The 23,603-nt window shown below is 37.6% G+C and overlaps 1 protein-coding gene across 9 annotated transcripts in view; it reads right to left on the minus strand.

The window, feature by feature from the left end:
- Positions 1-23,603, minus strand: part of TACC2 (transforming acidic coiled-coil containing protein 2) — a 302,667-nt gene that overhangs the window by 95,296 nt on the left and 183,768 nt on the right. For all 9 annotated transcript variants that reach the window (XM_053692637.1, XM_053692632.1, XM_053692635.1 and 6 more), the window contains one exon: positions 3,836-4,011. In XM_053692637.1, the coding sequence (XP_053548612.1) occupies positions 3,836-4,011 (176 nt within the window). The remainder of the gene's footprint in view (positions 1-3,835; positions 4,012-23,603) is intronic.

The raw sequence follows: 23,603 nt of genomic DNA on the forward strand, positions 1-23,603 counted from the left end.
TGACCCAACCCCAAATCCCAGGGGCATAACAGGGACATACTGATAGGATAAAGAGCTAGACTGCCAGAACCCTAGACTCTCCCCCGAGACCCACGGCGGAATAATAAAGGAGGAAACCAGACTTCCATAAGTCAGCGCCCAAGGCAACACGCCCCAAGCCGGACCAGCTGGCAGGCTATCTCAACAAGGAAAAAGAACATTGAATCAAAATCCAAGAAGGACACAAGAGATACTGTGAAAAACACCCGCAGCATGAGTCCATTAGGGGAAAAAACCCTAATCAGAATCCCCGAGGCACAGGACTCCAAGAACAGAGCCTACCACGGGCCCAAACCCCCAAGGGGCGATAAAGACGACCAGGGCACCAGTGACAACACCAGAGAAGTCAATCCAAAAACCCATCAGAGCCTGAACAGCTCCCAGGGGCGGAGGTAGAGGACATTGACCACCTCCGCATGACAGCCTAAACTACACGATGGCAAAGACTCTAGGAGAACCATAAACAGTAGTTCAAAAGGGCATAACCACTCCACGCGGTAAGGACCACACCCCTTCGATCAGGGATGCAAAAGGACGCAGTGGGATACCACCAGTCCCGACATCGGGTGCGGACTGATACGGGCCAGCCAAAGCGTTTCCGACATCCAGACTCGAAGGTCCAGAAGAATAGTGCAATTTTTTTTTCCTTTTTGTGTATAAAAACAAATAACTGAACAAGAAAAACAGTAGGTCCTGCCAGAGCAGCCAGGCGCAACATGCGTCAGTAACAAGTAACAGGTCACCCACAAAACTCCGGAAGAAATCTGGGAACAACTTCCATAGAAGAACTTAAATCAAGCAATACCAGAATTCCCATAGGGAAAACAGAAGAAAAATAATCCGGACTGGATAAAAGAAAAACAAGGGCACCTGCAGGCATCCACCCAGAAGGAACTATGTCTTCGCAGGACCTGCCAAATGGAAACCGTAACCTCCAGAAAAAAGAACTGGGAAGCTCACAGTAGACCGACCGGGGAGTGACACATCCTCACTAGCCTATCTCGAAGAACCTTGCGAGAACTGAGAAGTCCTCGGACCATAAAGGAAAGGATCCCCCAATAAGTCAAAAAGTTGTCGTAATAGGACACGTAGCCGCACAATTCTATAGCGAAAAGAACTACAAGGAGGAACAAACACCCCCGGGGGGAATATTATAGTGCCATTCACGGTCTGAACACCTGGAATAGGCAGGCAGGCACATAACTGCAAGGAAACTTCAGGGTCCTGCAAGCGAATCAGTGCCATTAAAATATTTAATCGAAAAAGTCCCGCCATCTGTGGGTGAAATAATCCACCTTGCGCGGAGGGGACATTAACATCGAGGCCAACCTCAAAAGTAAAAGGGGTATGCGATTGGGAAGGCACCTCCTGAGGAGCAGAGCCCCCAGAGGCTGATCACTCAGAAGGCCCAGGGACCCGGATCCCGAGGGACCCGGCAAACTATCCAGGCACGACAAAATTGGCAGACTTGTGATAACAGGGCCAAATTACGTTCCTCATCCGAGGATGACCCAGATTTACAATCCTCATCCGAGGATGACTCAGAATCGGATATAAAATTAGTCCCGGCATTGGAATCCTCCATGGCTTAAGAAAGCACAAGATAAACAGAGATTGGAAGAAAAAAAAACAACTGGCATCAGACACCCACAATGGCTGGGGGCACTCCCCACCTCCTATGACCAGACCTCAATGGAGCAGACTCTTTCCTCCATCGCCAGTCAGGAATGCGGAAGGAGAAGAAGACCCACCCAAGCGTAAAAACACGCCGGTCACCTGCAAAATCCCAAAAAGTGTGCCACTAAAGGGTGGCAAAACTAGGCCCACAGAAGAAGTTAAGCAAGTCTGAATAAAATAGGCATAACCGAAGGTATAGTTCTAGGCCGTGTAAACCACAACCAAAGAACAAGCCAATATGAGCCACATAGCACATACACAAGCAGGTTGAATCACATAAGAAACATGATAAAAAAAAAACCTTCCCCGTTCACTAATCCACCCTAAGGAGGAATTATCCCATGATTCCCAGATCGGAGCAGAAGGTGCCTCAGCGAGGCCCATACTTAACTGTCATAATAATCCCATTACAGATAAATTAATAAAATGAAACGATCTTACCGGAATCTACTCCGTGGAACAGGAACGAGTGTGACGAATAGTAGCATCGCCTCCGTCATGGACTTGAGAGAAGACAGCATGTAGCGAAACGAAGTTCGTCAACGCCAAGTGCTGAAACGGAGCTGTGAATACGAGTTGGGATGGTGTCACAGGGGGAGCTTCCACTGCATCTCCAGACTCTCACTTTCGCCCAGGCCCTCCATGAGAGACTGACAGGACTACTTAAAACTCCCGTCCCATGTCGAAGGGTAGTAACCTCCTTAAGAGACATATGAAAAAGAAGTAAAATAATTTTAAAAGAAAACTTCTGACACATCTCTGCCAACCTCCTGGGACGAAAGGCAAAGAATGACTGGGGGATGAGGGGAGTGGGAGGAGTATTTATGCCTTTGGCTGGTGGGTCTTTGCCTCCTCCTGGTGGCCAGGTTCTTATTTCCCATAACTAATGAATGTGGTTGTGCACTCTTTCCCATTAGGAAGAAAATGGGGGAGGAGTTTAGCTATTGAAAAACAATTCCAACAAACAAGGAGTTAATGAGTTCTAAATAAAATTAATTTAAAATTGAAATATAGAGAAGCACGACAGTTCTAACCAGCAACTGAAACTAAAGCATCTGAAGTCCTATCAAATAATTTATTCTAAATGGGATACATTATTTTATTATTTGAGATATACAATTACACACGGCATAAAAAGAAATCTTTCTAACTTAATTAAATCATCACATTTACCTTTTATCTTGGTATACTTTGTTGGTAGTAAGGTACTTTGCTATTTTCTATGAAAGAAGGCTCAGGAGCGTGCATGTGTACTGAGATAAGCTCAAGAACATATAGGTATCTTTATGAACAACATTATTACAAACATTGTTGCAAACACTGCTACCATAGAGTGCTTAAGACACATTTGTACTCCTAAGCCTACCTCAGTATGCTTTTGATGAAAGGAACAATGTTTTAACAAAAGAGGCAAACTTTGTAATTTAAAGGGACAGTCAAGTTAAAATTAAACTTTCATGATTCAGATAGGCCATGCAATTTAAAACAATTTTACAATCTACTTTTATCATCAAATGTGCTTTGTTCCCTTGGTATTCTTTATTGAAAGCTAAACCTAGGTAGGCTCATTTACTAATTTTGAGTTTTTCACAGCTAGACAGCACTAGTTCATGTGTGCCATATAGATAATAGATAGATAATAGATAATATTGTGCTCAATCCTGTGCAGTTACTAATTGGCTAAAATGCAAGAACTGCAAACAGTAAAAGATCTGGAGTAGGCTTTAAGCAAATTTGATTATTTTTTAAAAACAAATTGTATCTAAAACATGAAGGTTTAGTTGTATCTTCCATGACCCTTTAACACTTCATATGTCATCCATCATAACTGAATATGCCATAGAGAAACAGATTACTATTCCCGTACACAATCCGTAATTATCCCCTTTATTTATACGTCTTCCTATTTCTGCAGAGTTGGCAGTAACACATTGTCTTCCTTGAAACCAAAAAATCCAAAGATCTTCAAAATTCCGATGGTTTATTGTGCACCATAAAAATCTAATTAGAGTTTCATTTACAGTAACTAGCAGCTTCCATCTGGGGATCATCTTGCTTAGATGTAAGACCTTTAGGGTTTCTGTTTGTCTAAAGTGAAATAAACACCAGTTCCCCTCACCTGTTTCTTCCGGTAGGGAGGGAGGCTGAGATGTCTCCTCTTCCTGGTGTGGCGGTTCCTGCTGCTGCGGCTGTTGCTCCTGGACCTCAGATACAGAAGGGATGGGGACTGGCGGTGCAGATTTCACTGGCGTGGTAGACTCAGGAGTCTCAAATGCTTCTTCTGAGTCAGAACTCCTAATCATCAAATAAGGAAATGTTATGTTAAAAGTGGGAGAACAAAATACTGGAAAAACAAGGAATGGATAGAAAAGATAGGGTCTGAAACACAGATTAGAAACAGAAAGATGGCTTGATTAGGGATACAAAGTAAGACACAGCATTGGTTATTGGTCACCACAAATCTGTAATGGGAAATTAAGACACTCCAAAATAAAACAGAGTAAGTGAACTATACAGTATTTTACTAGCTTCTACTTCCAACGTGTATAATATGTCCACCAGCAATTATTAACCTGATTGTTTATTCCTTTTTTTAATCACATGGAAAATATGTCACCAGTGAATTGCACTGAACCATAAAAATGTCATTGCAAAAATGGTTATAATGTATAAATGTAATTGCTAAAGGGAGGAATGAAAACCACTTGAAATGGAACTTGAGTGCTTACCTTCTTGATGGCTAAACTCTTTGATATATAGTTGAAATGTTAACAAGCTGCATTTACAGTTTCTGAAACACTGAGGTGCAGGCTCACAATGAATAAACCAGCAACCAAAAATGTAATTTCACACTTCTTATCCTCTGCCACTTAATTCAGTGTAATTGACAGGCCCTGCTTGGCACTCACAAGATAAATATAGACATCTGTGTATGCACTACTACTTGGGTAAATGTCAATTCCAGTTCCTAATATATATAGCACTTACTCAGTTCAAGCGGCCCCCATGAGTGCAGGACACTTGGTCAGTGGCCCCCAGATACATTGAGTTTTATACCCCTGGGTTAAACACATAGGTAAAGTCACACTCAGTATTTACAAGTATTAGAGCTATAGAACAGGAAACTACTGGTTAACCAATCAGAAGTGTCTTGTTCTGCTCTAGAGCTGCAATGCTTGTGGTTTCTTGCAGGACTTTACATATGTTACCCCTTTGAGGGCATTAAATACATAGCTAGGGCCAGCAATAAAAAAGGACATGTCTAACATATTAACATAGATATCACCTACTATCATTGCACAACCAGGCTTTATATACAGGGCAGCCATGATCTTTGTTTAGAAAATATCTACCAAGGAACAAACAAGTCATGATCTTGTGTAAGATCCCTAAATACCAACAGACCACACAAATGCTGTTTCATTCTTTCCAAGGCCTCACCAAAATAAACCAAGACATCAGTTATAAATAGTCATGTGTTTAATACATTGTGTTCTGTAAACTGCACAAAAATATTTGGCATTTAGAATCTAACAAATTATTTAATCCTGGTCTGGCCTCGGCTGTTTTACAGACCATTAGAAGACCCTATTTTTGGCTCATGTGTGGTTTTGAGCAAATACCTTGAAGCAACTGCCCTGCTATCTGATCATTAAAACTATTGGCAGAACCAAGTATTTTTATTATTAAACTTTTGTAAATATATACTAAATATAACTGTACAAAGTCCTACTATGAATGTGAAGAAAAAGTAAAATTAGCTTTATATGGACACGATACACACACACAATAAATTATTTCTCTAGAGCAATTAACAAGTAGTTAAAAAGCACTTAGGCACTACTCAATCCTTGACCCCATGATTAGTTTATTCTCCGGCCCCGCCATAATAAAACAACTTATTAAGGTCTGTGTCCCCTTTGTAAAATAAGACTCAATACAAACTTTATTATGGTAAAGTTTATGGCCACAACCTGTTTATTAAATCTTTTACACAATACAAAATAAAAATAACACATTTTTAAACAATTATTAAACCTATTAAAGTGACTCAAAATTCCCCAGTGGTGTTAGTCAGAATCAAATCTCTATCACACCTCCTTTTATAACTACCAGGCCGCATTACGCAACTATTGGACAAAGCAAAATGCGAAGTCCGTCAAATCATTAAATCAATAAGTTACAGTGGGCCTCAGGAACTCCTTAAACGGTTTCCCCACCCCATGGGAAGGTTAACCAAATTACCTCTGGCCTTGGTTAAACTGTATTTTTTGAAGAGGACTAGAACCCCCACCAGCTGTGATAAACATCATCTAAAAGTTTTTAAGCACAGGGAGGGAATAGTTGTTTTTTTCTATGCTAAATTGTTAATATGACGCCAAGTCTACCTTGCACCTCTAAATATACCTATCCCTCCCCCTTACCATACACCCAAGGCCTGACTCCTGCCAGGGGTCAAATGTCTCCTCCCACTAATGTTTTGTGTCCGTGGTCTCCCTATAAATTGAATTTAAAATATATAACTTCCCCAACACTGTGACACAGTTTGCACACAGCCATATGCACAGTAGCCAATCATGTGAAGGTTGGAAGCATACTTATATAGGTGTATGCAAGCTGATTGGCTGCCATACTTACAGTTACATGTGTGCTGATCTATTAGGTGGTGAGCTTATCTCCTTGTTGTTAATTTTATGTTCCTACCATATAACTTTATGAATGTGAGTGTGTCTGTCTGTCTGTCTGTCTATCTATCTGTCTATCTATCTATCTATCGGTCTGTCTGTCTGTCTGTCTACCTATCTATTATATATCCATCTATCTATCTATCTATCTATCTATCTATCTATCTATCTATCATCATCTATCAATCATCTGTCTGTCTATTATCTTTCTATCTATTATCTATCTATCTATCTATCTATCATCATCTATATATCAATCATTTGTCTGTCTATCGATTATCTTTCTATATATCATCTATCTATCTGTCTGTCTGTCTGTCTGTCTATCAGTCTGTCTGTATGTCTACCTATCTATTATCTATCTTTCTATCATCTATCTATCCATCTGTCTATCTCTCTCTATCACTATGGCATTCCTTTTCCTTAACTACTTTGAACAACATAATAAAATAACTTACCACTTCTTTTTTTTGATAACTTAATTTCTAATGGGCCAGGAGATTCCTCAGCCCTATGCAGGGGGTAAATTAAATAGAAAAGATACAGGCAGCAGACTGAGACATAAGAAGTACAGGGCCCTGCCACTTAGGGAGTTTAGCCCAGCTTACAGCATTTCTTCATTCAGCTTTTGGTAGATACATTCATATCTATAAGGCTGCTAGAAGACTCTGCCCCTCATCTATGAAAAGCAATGATTTAGTCACATAGAATGTATCACCCTGTATAACCAACATACTTTTCTCAAGGCCGGTTTTATACTACACAGAGCAAAGCTAAAATTCATTAGCAAAGTTATATAAACTGCAGACACCACTCAGCATTTAAATAGCCGTCACAGCTTGCTGCCTATTCCTAATATATAACAGCTCATCAGTTGTCTGAGCGCCCGGCACAGCATTCAGACGTCATTATTGTTTCTTTCACTAATTACTTATCCAGATTTATCTCAGAAGTGTAGTGACATAAAAGTAAGTTAAAGCCAGGGACAAACCAACAACAACTCGTCATGCCTTGGGCTACCAGGAAGGGTGCATAATACAGGCTAAACGCATTCAGATCCCTTGGGCTACCTAAGGTTTAAAACTTTTGGCTACCAGGAAGGGTGCATAATACAGGCTAAACGCATTCAGATCCCTTGGGCTACCTAAGGTTTAAAACTTTTGGCTACCAGGAAGGGTGCATAATACAGGCTAAACGCATTCAGATCCCTTGGGCTACCTAAGGTTTAAAACTTTTGGCTACCAGGAAGGGTGCATAATACAGGCTAAACGCATTTAGATCCCTTGGGCTACCTAAGGTTTAAAACTTTTGGCTACCAGGAAGGGTGCATAATACAGGCTAAACACATTCAGATCCCTTGGGCTACCTAAGGTTTAAAACTTTTGGCTACCAGGAAGGGGGCATAATACAGGCTAAAGACATTCAGATCCCTTGGGCTACCTAAGGTTTAAAACTTTTGGCTACCAGGAAGGGTGCATAATACAGGCTAAACGCATTCAGCATTTCTAGTGTTAGGAAAGCCTACCCCAGTAACACAGAAAGTTGCCCCACTACATTCACTTCCTGTTCTGGTTCTGTATTTTATGGTGCCAGGAATACAATACATTTCACAGGAAGAACAGGAAACAGCCTGAGAAAACATTACAGAAAATATAGTATGAAAAGAGCAGACATCAAGATTCCAGCAGGTTGTGAACGTAAGTCAGTAGCATCCTATGAGGGAGGATGTGGAAGATGCATTTGCAAAAAGTTCAGGTAGTGATGCCTACTTGTGGCTCCTTCCCACACTGTAACACCACACAATATAAAAGGGACATGCAAGTCAAAATTAAAATTTCATAATTCAGATTTGACAATTAAAAAAAAAAAGTTTTCCAGTTTACTTTTATTATCAAACTTGCCTCTTTTTCTTGCTACCCTTTGTTGAAACTTCTATCCTTTCCATGACAGCATACTGAGGTAGACTCAGGAGCATGCACGTGTCTTGAGTACTATATGCATTACACTGTTGCAAACATTCTTGCAAATAGTGTTGCCATATTGTGTTTAAGATACATGAACGGTCCTGAGCCTATCTCAGTATGCTCTCATGGAAAGAAGTTTCAACAAAGGATATCAAGAGCGAGAGCTAAATCTGATAAGAGATGTAAACTGGAAAGTTTTGTAAAACTGTACACTGTGAATCATGAATGCTTCATTTTGGCTTCCATGTCTCTATCAATGGATATTAAACAGTGCTCCTATAGTAAAAAAACAATCGGCTAGATTATGAGTCTTGCGTTAGCCTTAAAAAGCCGTGTTAGCCGGTCCCAACGCTGCTTTTTAACACCCGCTGGTATTACGAGTCTTGCAGGTACAGGTGTACTGCTCACTTTTTTGGCCAGACTCGAAAATACCGCAAATCCACTTACGTAAATTGCGTATCCTATATTTTCAATGGGACTTGCATAGCGCCGGTATTACGAGTCTTCCAAAAAGTGAGCGGTAGACCCTCTCCTGTCAAGCCTGGTACCGCATTTAAAAGTCAGTAGTTAAGAGTTTTATGGTCTAACGCCGTAGCATAAAACTCTTAACTAAAGTGCTAAAAAGTACACAAACACCCATAAACTACCTATTAACCCCTAAACCGAGGCCCCCCACATCGCAAACACTGTAATAAATATTTTAACCCCTAATCTGCCGAACCGGACATCGCCGCCACTATAATACATATATTAACCCCTAAACCGCCGCACTCCCCCCTCGCAAACATTAGTTACATTTTATTAACCCCTAATCTGCCGTCCCTAACATCGCCGCCACTTACCTACATTTATTAACCCCTAATCTGCCGCCCCCAACGTCGCTGCCATTATATTAAATGTATTAACCCCTAAACCTAAATCTAACCCTAACACCCCCTAACTTAAATATAATTTAAATAAATCTAAATAAAATTACTACAATTAACTAAATTATTCCTATTTTACAGGCAACTTTGTATTTATTTTAACTAGGTAGAATAAGTATTAAATAGTTATTAACTATTTAATAGCTACCTAGTTAAAATAAAGACAAATTTACCTGTAAAATAAAACCTAACCTAAGTTACAATTACACCTAACACTACACTATAATTAAATAAATTCCCTAAATTAACTAAAATTAAATACAATTAAATACAATTATCTAAAGTAGGAAAAAAAAAACACTAAATTACAGAAAATAATAAAATAATTACAAGTTTTTTAAACTAATTACACCTAATCTAATCCCCCTAATAAAATAAAAAAGCCCCCCAAAATAAAAAAAGCCCTACCCTATACTATATTACAAATATCCCTTAAAAGGGCTTTTTGCGGGGGAATTGCCCCAAAGTAATCAGCTCTTTTACCTGTAAAAAAAAGTACAATACCCCCCAACATTAAAACCCACCACCCATACACCCATCCCTACTCTAAAACCCACCCAATCCCCCCTTAATAAAACCTAACACTAACCCCTTGAAGATCACCCTACCTTGAAAAGTCTTCACCCAACCGGGCCGAAGTCCTCAATGAAGCCGGGCGAAGTGGTCCTCCAGACGGGCAGAAGTCTTCGTCCAAGCCGGGAAGAAGAGGTCCTCCAGATGGGCAGAAGTCTTCATCCAGACGGCATTTTCTATCTTCATCCGTCCGGCGCTGGTCCATCTTCAAGACATCTGACGCGGAGCATCCTTCCTTGCCGACGACTAACCGACGAATGAAGGTTCCTTTAAGTGACATCATCCAAGATGGCGTCCCTTCAATTCTGATTGGCTGATAGAATACTATCAGCCAATCGGAATTAAGGTAGAAAAAATCCTATTGGCTGATGCAATCAGCCAATAGGATTGAACTTCAATCCTATTGGCTAATTTGAACAGCCAATAGGATTGAGCTCGCATTCCACTTTCGGATCTGGTCCACAAGACCTTTGATAAATAGGCCTCTATATGTTTTGTAAAACCCTACACAAACCCAATAAGCCAACCTCAGTTGAGGTCCTTTTCGTTCTCCCCCCCTCCCTTTTTTACTTTTATGCTTTTTCTTCCCTCATTATTATGTTTGGATATAATCCATTTATAGATTATAGACTGAGGGCCAATCTGGGTCCTGGGTCATTCTGTCCAGACGGGGAGTGACCATAGAGCTCTAAATAACTAAGTAGTTTGGCACTGAGGTATACACAACACTTTTCTTAATAATGTGAACTTTAGCACTGACATTTTATTTTGCCTACTAGTTAATTTGGAGAAGAAAAGAAAAATAGGAAAGACAAAAATTACTGTATTGATGGATAACTGGATAATCTACAATTATAAATTTTTGTATTTAATCGTCTGTCTATACTCAATGTACTCACAAGCTATGTATGTTGTGTTTTTCTCTTTGTCTTTAAAGGGACAGTATACACTCATTTTCATATAACTGCATGTAATAGACACTACTATAAAGAATAATATGCACAGATACTGATATAAAAATCCAGTATAAAACTGTTTAAAAACTTACTTAGAAGCTGTCAGTTTGGCTCTGTTGAAAAGGTAGCTGGAAAGCCCACTGCAAGTGGCAAATAAGACACTACCCCCCTCCCCCTTCTTTTGCATATGAAAAGACCCTTTACACAAACAGGAGCAAGCTGGAGTAGGTAGTCGAGCGTATTCACATAAAACTTTGGGGCTTGGTTAGGAGTCTGAAAATCAGAGCAATGTTATTTAAAAATAAGCAAAACTATACATTAATTTAAAAAAAAAACTTTATGGGCTATATAAATAGATTATCTACAAAACATTTATGCAAAGAAAAAATGAGTGTATAATGTCCCTTTAAGGAAACATCAAATGAACTATTTGTAAAATAGAGACTGTTGCAACCCTCATTAAAAAGGACACATACACCAGGAATTGGTTTGTATGATTTATGTATAGGTTTGTGCACATTTTATTTTTATAGTGCCTTACTTCATGTTGTACTCAGCGATTTAACTATAGTTCATGCTGTTCCTGTCACAAGCCAAAGAGCCATGCAGGGTCAAAACCTAAGCCCAACATCAAGACCATGCCAGCTGGACAGGGGTATTGCAGCAAGTATATCTTATCTATGGATTTTGGATGGAAGACTTTAGAAGGATTAGCATATTACCTTACTGATTACTTCACAAGCATAAACAGCCAGTGAATGACTCTAGAGTCATCTCATTTAAATATTTCGGCCTCTGGGCATATTTCAGTGTGGCTTGTGATAACTAGTCTGGTGTCATCCATTACTTCAGAATGATTCCATGAAGATCATCCTTTTGACTAGGAAAAGCATCTCACCATGGCTGAAACTTTTTTAAGTGTGCCCTATAATGTTAATATGTATCACAGAGAGCGCTATTAACATGCTCATTGCTCTTGTATTCCAAGTAGTGAGTTGAGTGCAGTCCAAAATATGACTATAACATTTTGTGTTTTTGAGACTTAAAAAAAAACTATTATTGCATGCTAGATCGCATAACAATATACATGAAAATGCTATGGAAATAAAGGCTTTAAGTTATACGTAGGGCTATATTTATTATGAGACGAATGCCCCGATCGGTTGCAGGCTCGCTCATTTGAGTCTGCAACTGATATTTATGAACCAGCCTTTTAAACCGCTGCTTCGTTAACCCTCTCCTCGAGCAAGGTAATTGGAAAGCCGTTCTCTAATGTAATTGGTTGTGCTAGAGAAGGGGGACTTTATTGCACAAGCATTCGCTTTTGCAATGCTAAATACGGGGAATAAAAACTTGCGATAAAATGCGGACTGGTTCACAACATGCAAATTGATAAATCTTGCCCTTAGCCTTAAAGGGACATTATACACTCATTTTTTCTTTGCATAAATGTTTTGTAGATGATCTATTTATATAGCCCATGAAGTTTTTTAAAAAAAAAAAAAAGTTTAGTTTTGCTTATTTTTAAATAACATTGCTCAGATTTTCAGACTCCTAACCAAGCCCCAAAGTTTTATGTGAGTACTGACGTATACCTTCTCCAGCTTGCTCCTGTTTGTGTAAAGGGTCTTTTCATATGCAAAAGAAGGGGGAGGGGGGAAAGTGTCTTATTTCCCACTTGCAGTGGGCTTTCCAGCTACCTTTTCAACAAAGCTAAACTGAAAGCTTCTAAGTAAGTTTTTAAACAGTTTTATACTGGATTTTTATATCGGTATCTGTGCATCTTATTCTTTATAGTAGTGTCTATTACATGCAGTTATATGAAAATGAGTGTATACTGTCCCTTTAATACTTATGAAAAACAAATGTTTATAAATAAAAAAAAAAAGTGTTTTGAGAGAATTAAATGGATATGATATATGCCAAGGTTTGAGAAGGGGTCAAAGATGTGTGTGTATACATGTTTGCACATATGTGTATATGCATGTATCATACATTACAGGTTGAAGGTCCAGTATATTGAATAATAATGTGTAATGATCCTAATAGGTGATGTGTGCAATTAACCTATTTTGCTCCAAAACAGAGACATCTGTATTTATGTCTCTTTGATGGAGTAGGCAGTGTTCGTGTCTGGTGACGTTGCTTTTTATTGTCACCCAATATGGAGGGGTAATGCCAGAATGTTGTGTCCATGCATAAAACCAACGTTCCATGCTAAAACTTTTTTTGAGGTACTGGTTAATAACTGGAAAAGTATTATCTGGGGTTTATCAAGTCATTTGAAAAATGGCCCCAGAAATGTGTTGTTCATTATTGAGAAATTGGATTTTAATCAGCCAAACAGGAATGGCACATGCCAAGTATAAGATGACTACTGTCTATAAGAGCGAAAAATATACACGCTTATTAAAAGCTCAACATTTACAAGTAATTTATAGGACATTCTGTTTGGATGTCTCTAATAACCAAGATCTATTAAGGGGTTAACCAAAGATGATCCTGCAGTTTACAGTGAATATAAAGAAGAACAAAGAAGGAGGTCACTATAGTTTGAGAAAGGCTCCATATCGAGTCGAAACACGTAGTGATGACTAGCAGTAACTGAGTAACACATGAACTTTGTCACATGCCTCTTGCCGTAACCCTAGCATCAGCATCACACTGTCAAAACATGGAGGAAGCTTACCAAGCCCGTCACCAGTAAGAATATTCAGACCTCCATTTGATGAAATTTAAAAAGGACCTTTATTTCATTCTTAGTTACAGGGTCCAACAGTGTACAAGCAATGTTTCGGGCTCAATCCTAGCTATAATTTTAAAAACTGTGTACACAACTATAGCTATTAACATTTTAACCTACTTGGACAATTTTTATTTTATATTGAATGTATTATATGTTTATTTTTATTGTTAAATATATTAACATTATCTTTCTGTGGCATTTGCATTCCTATAGATTAAATGAGATTAAGTAGAATATTAACTTTTGGTCTAAATCAGATTACAATAGAGAATCAGTGAAAATTGAACATTGGGATATTCTTTCTTATGACTAGTTTTTATTAATTTCTAAACTTTGCACACTTGAAGATAACTTTTGTAGTTCCCATTTTTTATTTTTTTTGGAATCTTTCCAAACTGCATAAAAGGTTTTAACTTATTTACATATTTTTGGGCATGCCTAAAACAAACAACACGATAAGTGTAGGCAAATTTTTCACAGAACAGATAATGAAAAAAGTGCTACCAATAAACGATGAACTGATTGAGATTAGGTCAACATTGAAAATAGCTCATCTGCAGCCCTTAATATGTTGATAATAAACTATAGATTGCCATAAATTCCTTGTTCTCAATTCTTCATGATTCTATTGGTAGATTAAAGGCAGGAGACAGCACCAAGCATATATTCTGCAAGTCTTCCTCTTGTTTGCATCCTAATCTGGAGCTCCTATAGTCTACAATCACTGGCGCACAACAGACAGAATACGCCAACTCGTCTTCACAATCCCTGCTGCTTGAGCAGAGATCTCCTAAGGCTACAAGCTTGTACCAGCAACCATCTGGGATATGTCAGTGTGCTATTTAACTTACACATTCGGTTAAATGAATACCGCTATATTGGTTCGCTGTCTGTTGATCTTAGTATTTAGGTCACTTGTGCTTGTCAGATTCTAAAATAACAAACTCACATTGACGTAAACAGACAAAGCAACTGAAACACACAAAGGCAAAGATAATACGCAAAAGTCTGATAAAGTGAAGAACAGAAATAGGAGATCCGCAGTTTCAGTGTCTGGGAGAAATGCAGCCGCAGACGAGAAGACAGACAGGCAAACATTTACCTACACTAAACAGAAGTGAGAGGTTTTCCCTGAGAGTCACTAAAGGAAACTATAGATCTCAATGCCGTAGGCAAGTTCATAAAGGGATATTCTTTTTATCTCTGCATGATACAAGACAAAGGAAGCACAATATAGTATCCCACTAAACTAGGGTTTTACTCACTTAACCTTTATTTATTATTGAGTTTGCAATAAGCTGTGGGTCAGTGGAAGAGATCATGGAATAGTATTGGGATCTATATACTGTCCCTATTTACACACTTTTTTTTACTATTTGCAAACAATTTAATTTATGCTTAATGGTTAATGTTAAAGAGACATGAAATCCATTTTTTTCTATCATGATTCAGATAGAAAATTCATTTTTAAACAACTATAAAATTTACGTCTATTATCAATTTTGCTTTATTCTCTTGGCATCATTTAGTGAAAAAAACAGCAATGTACTATTGGGAGATAGCTGAACACATTGGCAGGCCAATCATAAGAGGCATATATGTGCAGCCACCAATCAACAGCTAGCTTTTAGCTTCTGAGCCTATCTAGGTATGCGTTTCAACAAAGAATATTAAGAGAACAAAGCAAATTAGATAATAGATGTAAACGGAAAAGTTTTTTAAAATTGTAAACTCTATCTAAATCATGAAAGAAAAAATTGGGCGTTCATGTCCCTTTAATATTGTTGTTTTGGGGGAAATGGAGTAATCAAGCTTCACTTAGTTTGACTTTAAGATTGTGATCATTTAAGAAAAAAAACAGCCAATCCCTTTTGCTTTTCCTTTTAATTCTAAGAAGTTAGATTATTTTACTTTGTGTTGGATTCTATGAAATGGGCTTCACAGTGTTGGTGACCGGGTGACCAGGCTAAGAAAAAGGTGTTGCATGAAGATATACACCCCCGCTAGCAGAGGGTGTATATTAACCCAATCGTATTCAATCGGCTTGATTTCTGTCGATTTCTATCCACCGCCTCAGAGCAAGCGGACAGGTTATGGAGAAGCGATCTTTGATAAATATGCCCCTAGGTAACCTACACAAGCATTTTTTTATTTTGATTTGAGTTGTTTTTTAGATAGATAACATTTAAAAGGACATGAAACCCAAAAAATGTATTTTGTTATTCATATAGAGCGCGCAATATTAAACAACTTTGCTATTTACTCCTGGTATTTAAAGGGACACTTTACTTGATTTTTTTATTTCAAAAGAAAATGGAATGGATATAGTAACCATTCTAGAATACACATATAGCACTCATGTAGCCAAAAAAACAGGAGATAAAATTGAAGGATGTGCAATTAAAAACATAATGTTTTAATTGCACATCCCTCAATTTTATCTCCTGTTTTTTTGCGTATTTATAAAAGTTATGTTTTAAGTATTGCAGCGACACTCCCAACCCATTAGGTGATTGTTTCAATTAACAGCACATAAGGTGTTGAATATGGCTACGTGAGTGCTATATGTGTATTCTAGAATGGTTACTATATCCATTCCATTTTCTTTTGAAGTTTAAACAATACACAGCACCATCTACCCTATTGTGTTTATATAGCATACAAGCTGACAATTTATTTAGGGTGTAGTCATTTTTACCTACCAGGTAGTGCCATTGAATCCCCCTCTTTTGCATTGATTTTTTTATTGTTTAGAAAGATAGTTGACGCCTTTACTACCCATTCCCCATCTTTGCACAACCAACAGGACCAGTAAACACAGTAGATTTGCATAATCAACAAATGCAAGATAACAAGACAATACAATAGCATTTACTCTGAATTTCAAATGAGTAGTAAATTCTTTTCTAACACATTTCAAAGTTATGTATATTTCCACTCTCCCTATACCATGTGATAGCAATCAGCCAATCACAAATGCATATACGTATAGTCTGTGAATTCTTGCACATGCTCAGTAGGAGCTGGTGACTCAAAAAAGTGTAAATATAAAAGACTGTGTACATTTTTTTAATGGAAGTAAATTGGAACGTTGTTTAAAATTACATGCTGTATCTGAATCATGAAAATTTAATAAAACATGAGTGTCCCTCAGGTATACTTTATACTTTGTATATGTATACTTTATAACATTTAAACCTCTAAATTTCTGCCTGTTTCTAAGCCACTATAGAAAGCCTCTTATCACATGCTTTTATTTATTCGTTTTTCACAACAGGAGACTACTAGTTCATGTGAGCGATATAGATAACATTGTGCTAACGCCAGTAAAATAGATAAAATGCAAGTCAATAGATAATAAATAAATAGTCATGTGATCAGGGAGATGTCACAGAGGTAAAAAGTATATTAATATAACCATGTTGGTTATGCAAACACAGGGAATGGGTAATAAAGGAATTATCTATCTTTTTAAACAATCACATTTTTGGAGTAGACTGTCCCTTTAAATCTGCTTTGTTATCTCATGATATCCTTTGTTGAAAAGCATATCTAAGTATGCTCAGAAGCAGCAATGCACTACTGGAAGCTAGCTAGTGATTGGTAGCTGCATATATATATGCCTCTTGTCATTGGCTTGCTAGCTGTGTTCAGCTAGTTTCCAGTAGTGCAATGATGCTCCTTCAACAAAGGATACCAAGAGAATGATGCAAATTTGACAACAGAAGTGAATTGGAAAGTTGATTTAAAAATGGTATGTTCTATCTGAATTGTAAAGAAAAAAAATGTGTTTTATGTCCCTTTAAGAGTCATGTTAAATGTAACAAGATCTTGTTTTACTGTATGCCCCATTACTTTGTAACGGAAGAATAGGGCAACGCGTTTCTCAGTTAACCCAGCAGGCGCTGCATACTTTAAAGGGACAGAAACACCTTGAGATTGTTATATAAAATGTTCAGTTATGTGTAATGAAACAACTTTGCAATATACTTCCATTGTTTATTTTGCCCCATTTCATGTAATTTAGCTGTGAACATTAAGGATTTTCGAATCATTACTTTGTAGGGAAGCATTGAGCAGCACTGCTTTTCTTAGTAAACCCAACAGGGACTGACTGGGCTATGGGCTAAAAACTAACAGGCTCAGCCAGCTTTAATGAATCAGGACCACAGAATGGAGCACACAAATAAACATTAAAGAGACACTGACTGACATATAGCAAAACAAATATTGCTTTACTGCTCACACCCTGTAAATACCCTGGGGAACCATTATCTGACATTATGCATTCTACTTGCTGTAATTAATTCATAATTCATTCTGAGCTCAGCATATTTGTGGGGAAAGAACATTAGTTATGGTGTAAATAGATGTTAATAGATAAAGCCCTTGCAATACTACGTAAGCATTATACCTACTAGATGGTTTCAGCTCACTTCTAGAAAGTAATCACAGCCTGAGTATTTCAGACAGCACAGTAATAAATCAAAATCTTAATAAAGGCAGAGTAGATGGAATTGATCTCTGCCAAAAACTTGCCAGCTTGGAGAGGAATCATGTAAAATCCTTTAGGGTTTATTTTGAGCATTATATTGCAATGTATCAGTCTCCTTCACTTTCAGAACTCTGCAGAGCAAGATAAACGGCTCAAACCTGTCCTGAGACCTCCCTAACAGGCCAGATTTTATGGATATCTGAACTACAGCGCAGGTGATCTAATCAGCTCGTCATTAACAAAGGTTTTTAAACTACTCTCATCCAAGGTAATCCTGAAAATCTGGCCTATTAGGGAGGTCTGAGGACAGGCTTGATAAACCAGTGTTTTAGATCATAAGGTCCTTAGAAGAGAAGGTGGAACGTATATAGGCAGATCCTATGTAATCCCACTAAGATTTGGAGAGTTGATTTACACTTTATAAAGTAGCATAGTAATATGGAAAAATTCATATTACTGGACAGTTCTTTGAATTCGTAATGGGACATGAAACACAAACTTTTTCTTTTCATGATTCAGATAGTGCATATACTTTTTTTTTATTCTCTTTGTATTCTTTATTGATGAAACAATAATGCTCTGTGATAGCTATCTAAGCACATCGGTAAGCCAATGACAACAGGCATTTATAGGCAGCCACCAATCAGCAGCTAGCTCCCAGCTCCTAAGTCTATTTAGGTATCTTTTTCAACAAAGGATACCAAGAAAACCAAGAAAACTAGATAATAGAAGTAATTTGGAAAGTTGTTTACAATTGTATGCTCTATCTCAATCGTGAAAAAAAAGTTTGGGTTTCATGTCCCTTTAATTAATCTAAGCTATTGAATACAATAAGGGCATGCAAATAGGGTTGCTACCTTTAGTTCAGGCCAAACCCGAACACTCTTATTATGTCTCTATAAAGGGACACAACAGTAAATGTCACTTGTAACATGAATGAGACTACATAAGGCTTTCAGTTTCATAAAGTAATTTACCCCTTTCGCCACACACACCCTTGCACCCACGACCTGCTGGCATCTTCTTATGTATACACATTGAAGCTGAGTGGTAGTGCAGACCTACAGTATCTGTCTAAGCCTGTGACATTGCATATTAATGGCCATCAAAGTTGAATGCATAACTTTTGCAAGTAAAATTGCTGTTTTTGAAACACTTCTTTTGTATGCAAATATTTTATAATTCAGTGAAGGCATTGCTTATATCAAGTATAATGATAGATAAATAGGTAATATTGCTTTAAATTACTTTAGCCCTGCTAGTATGTGCTTAGTTTCAGTATTGCAAATAAGTATTTATGTTTCTTTATAAAATCATCTATAAACCTGAAGGTTTTATATAAACAAAAAGACTATGGTGAGGTTAAAGATTTTAAAGGACAGAAAAAGACTTGGAAAGAGCATGACCTGGGTACAATTTCCATGTCTTTGTCTATCATAGCATGCCTTGACTTGTCCTGTGGTGGGCAAAACATGATTGGGATACAATGCCAACATCTGTGCCAACCATGGATTCAAATTACTGCCGCTGACACCATTCAGTTTACAAATAATCTGCTTTGCAGCACTGCAAGTAGTTGCCTCATGTTCACACAGCTGTCTGTGTCTGTCTTTGTTAAACATCATGAACAATGCACATACATGCATCAGTGTGTGGCACATAACTGTACACTACATATTATTTCCAATTGTTATTTGTGCTATAGAAAATTCAGCAGATTTCCAATCGCACCTCACACACATTAAAGGGACAGTCAACACCAGAATTTTTGTTGTTTAAAAAGATAGGCAATCCCTTTATTACCCATTCCCCAGTTTTGCAAAACCAGCTCTGTTATATTAATACACTTTTAATTTCTGTGACTAACTTGTATCTAAGCATCTTCTGACCGCCCCTAATCACATGACTTTTAGTTATTATCTATTGACTTGCATTTTAGCCAATTAGTGCAGTGTCTGCCACTAGCCATGGGCGTGATCACAATGCTATCTATATGGCCTACATGAGCTTGCTCTCCCCTGCTGTGAAAAGTAAATAAAATAGAGGTGGCCTTCAAGGGCTTAGAAATTATCATATGAGCCTCCCTAGGTTTGCTTTCAACTAGAATACCAAGAGAACAAAGTAAAATTGTTGATAAAAGTAAATTGGAAAGTTGTTTAAAATTACATGTCCTATTTGAAAAATGAACGTTTTTTTTTGGACTTGACTGTCCCTTTACGCTGCCACACCAAGCCTTCGTAGCCTGTAGTCACACACATTCCTATGACTGGATCTCCCACTGAGCACTTGAAATGGCTAATTTCAGTTGAAAGGGTTCATTAGTGAAATAGCAGGGGGAGATATTTAGCAGTAAGAGGAACTGCATAGTGCGGCCTAGAGGGTATGACTGGCACAAACAAACCTCTACTGGTAGAAAGAGAATCATCTGTAGCAGCTAATACAAGCTAAAGGGTTACAGAGATATATGTGCTTTACTTTATTCCTGGTTTGTATTTGGGGTAAAATAAATGCATTCATATTGCTGCTGATTATTATATATTACCTACCCAACTGCTACAGTTTTATTGCAGGTATACAGTAGTGAGGTGAAGTTCGGTTCATCTAGATGAATCAGTTCATTTCGGACGGTTCGATTAACTGAACCAGTTCATCAGTTCACCTATTGGTCACGTGACGCGTGTGAGAGGCAGAGCCGCAGAAACGCAGATTCTCTACAGAAGCACCGATCGCTGAACTGATCCGAATCAACCGATGAGTCCTGAGTCACTGACTGACTGCGTGACAGTCTGACTCCTGAATCCTGGACTCCTTGTTCATTAAAAAGGTAATTACGTATGATATATCTGCTAGTGCTTATTGCCACTTACAGTCACCATACAGTGCTGTGTGAACACTCAGCACAATAGTATTATACAACCTTTATAATAAAAATATTTTTATTATCTTTAATTTATTTGTAAACCCTGACTACACAACACAAGGCATTACAGTTCTCAATTTAACAGCAAAATTATGGAGAGAAAGGGGTGGAAATATCTGGAAGCAAGTGACTGGAGTGCTAGACAATGAATGACACACGCATGGGGACTCTGCAGGGACGCCAGCTCCTGTTCTGACCAGTAACAACATGGATAACCTAACCAGCATTTTGTTAGATATATAAATCTTAGGCAAATACTACATGCACAGCAAGCATTATACTCAGTTCTATGTATTTGTCTAACATTTGCATATTTAACAAAATACTTATTTATCCATGATCATACACAAAATGTATTACATTTACAAAAAAAGGGACATGAAAACCACATTTTTATTGAATGATTTAGAAAGATCTTGTCATTTATACAAATTTCCAATTTATTTCTATGATCTAATTTGCTTTATTCTCTTGATGTCCTTTGCTGGAAAGCATATCTAGATAGGCTCAGTAGCTGCTTATTGGTGGCTGCACATAGATGCCTCTTGTAATGATTGGCTCACCCATGTGTATTGCTATTTCTTCAACAAAGGATATCTAAAGAATGAAGCAAATTAGATAATAGAAGTATATTGGAATGTTGTTTAAAATTGTATCTGTACCTGAATCATGAAAGAAATATTTTGGGATTAGTGTCCCTTTAAATCAAAAACACAGTGGCAACACATCTTAAATAAAGTTATTACTTGAGGGACCAGTCCCTTAAAAAACTATAATGCCCTCATAAAAACTATAATGCCCTCTTGTAACGGGTGGTTAATTGTCAGTCACTGGCCCGCAAATGGGTAATTTAACCATTTGCATGCACGCAAAATTTCTGCGCTCCACTTGTAATCTAGCCCTTAAAGGGACATTATACACCAACAAAAATATGGCCTATTTAAATAAAGAATTCAAAGAAGATAAAGTTTGCAATTGGCATGTAGGGTTGCCAGCTGTCCTTCAAAAAAATACTGGACAGCCAGCAGATAACGGGGGGGGGGGGGGGGGGGCACACACATACATTTATTTGAGATATATATATATATATATATATATATATATATATATACACACACTATATACAGTGTGTATATATATATATATATATATATGCATACACAGTATATATATATATATATATATATATATATATATATACTGTGTATATATATATATATATATATATATATATATATATATATATATATATAAAAAAATATATATATATACATAGACAGTATATATATATATATACATATACGGTGTGTGTATGTATATATATATATATATATATATATATATATATATATATATATATATATGTATATATAGATATATATATATATATATATATATATATACACACACACAGAATATATATATAAATATATACACACACACAGTATATATATATATATATATATATATATATATATATATATATATATATATTATACACAGTATATATATATATATATATATATATATATATATATATATTGTCAATTATTTGCTGTCATTTGCAACTTCACAAAATATGTTATAGGGATAGCCTGGCTGGATCCGAATACACACAAGACATACCTCATTGTGACTATATCAAGCATGGAAATTATGGCATCAGCAGCATAGACTGATTGGAGTCAGTCAGAAAGTGTCAGCGCAGCCCGCGGATCTTCTTGGTGACGGTGTTGTGACGTCACGTGCGTGATCACGTGACGTCCTACAGTCTGACACTCTGACAGTCACTACAGCGGCGGCCCGGCAGGCAACACGCACAGCGCAGGAGCACACCGCACATCAGGATCTCTGATGAGCGGAGCCTGAGCCTGTAGACAGTCACTCAGTAGAATACAAGTGGACACGGTACAAGTGGACACGGGCTGTGAGCGGCTGCCTGTCACTGCCAGGGGGGGTGCTAAATAAAGACTAATAGATAGTTGGTCCTAAGTTTCTAACAAGTAAAAAGTTCATAAGCAAAAAAATAAACAAAAAAAATTAAAAGCAAACTACCTAAGGCTATGTCCGTTTTTTTTAAAATAAAATTACCGGGCAGTAGCCTGAAATACCGGACAGTCCGGTGTAATACCGGACACCTGGCAACCCTATTGGCATGTATTAGCAATTTTGCTGCTAAAGCTTCTAAAATTGATGATAAAGTTTCACTACCTAAGGATACGTTTGTAGAACACACTAGCTACAAAGCAAGACTTTTCTCCTCTCTCCCTATTGTCCTTACAGCCAGCCCCCATGCTGGAGCAGCTAACCATGTAACTTTCCGGAAGCTCTATCTGTGAGCCGTGTTATTATTTTATAGCAATGTACAGGCTGTTGCATATTTTTTTTAAATATGTAAACATTTTTATTCTTTGTCCGTTTGTTGTCAGCAGCTGAGCTGACATGAGCACAATGCAGCCAATCGTTTGACATTTTGTTTGTAAAGTTTCACTGACTTCACCGAGGCTCTAACACTGCTGAACTGGGAGAGGGTTGGAATTCCTGCAGAGACACAACGGAAGGCAGTGAGGAGAATAAGCTGTGAGTTTAACTGCTTCTCTGTATCTCTGCGTGGTCTGCCTT

Source organism: Bombina bombina, chromosome 9, assembly GCF_027579735.1.
Source record: "Bombina bombina isolate aBomBom1 chromosome 9, aBomBom1.pri, whole genome shotgun sequence".
In the NCBI taxonomy this organism is placed as follows: Eukaryota; Metazoa; Chordata; class Amphibia; order Anura; family Bombinatoridae; genus Bombina; species Bombina bombina.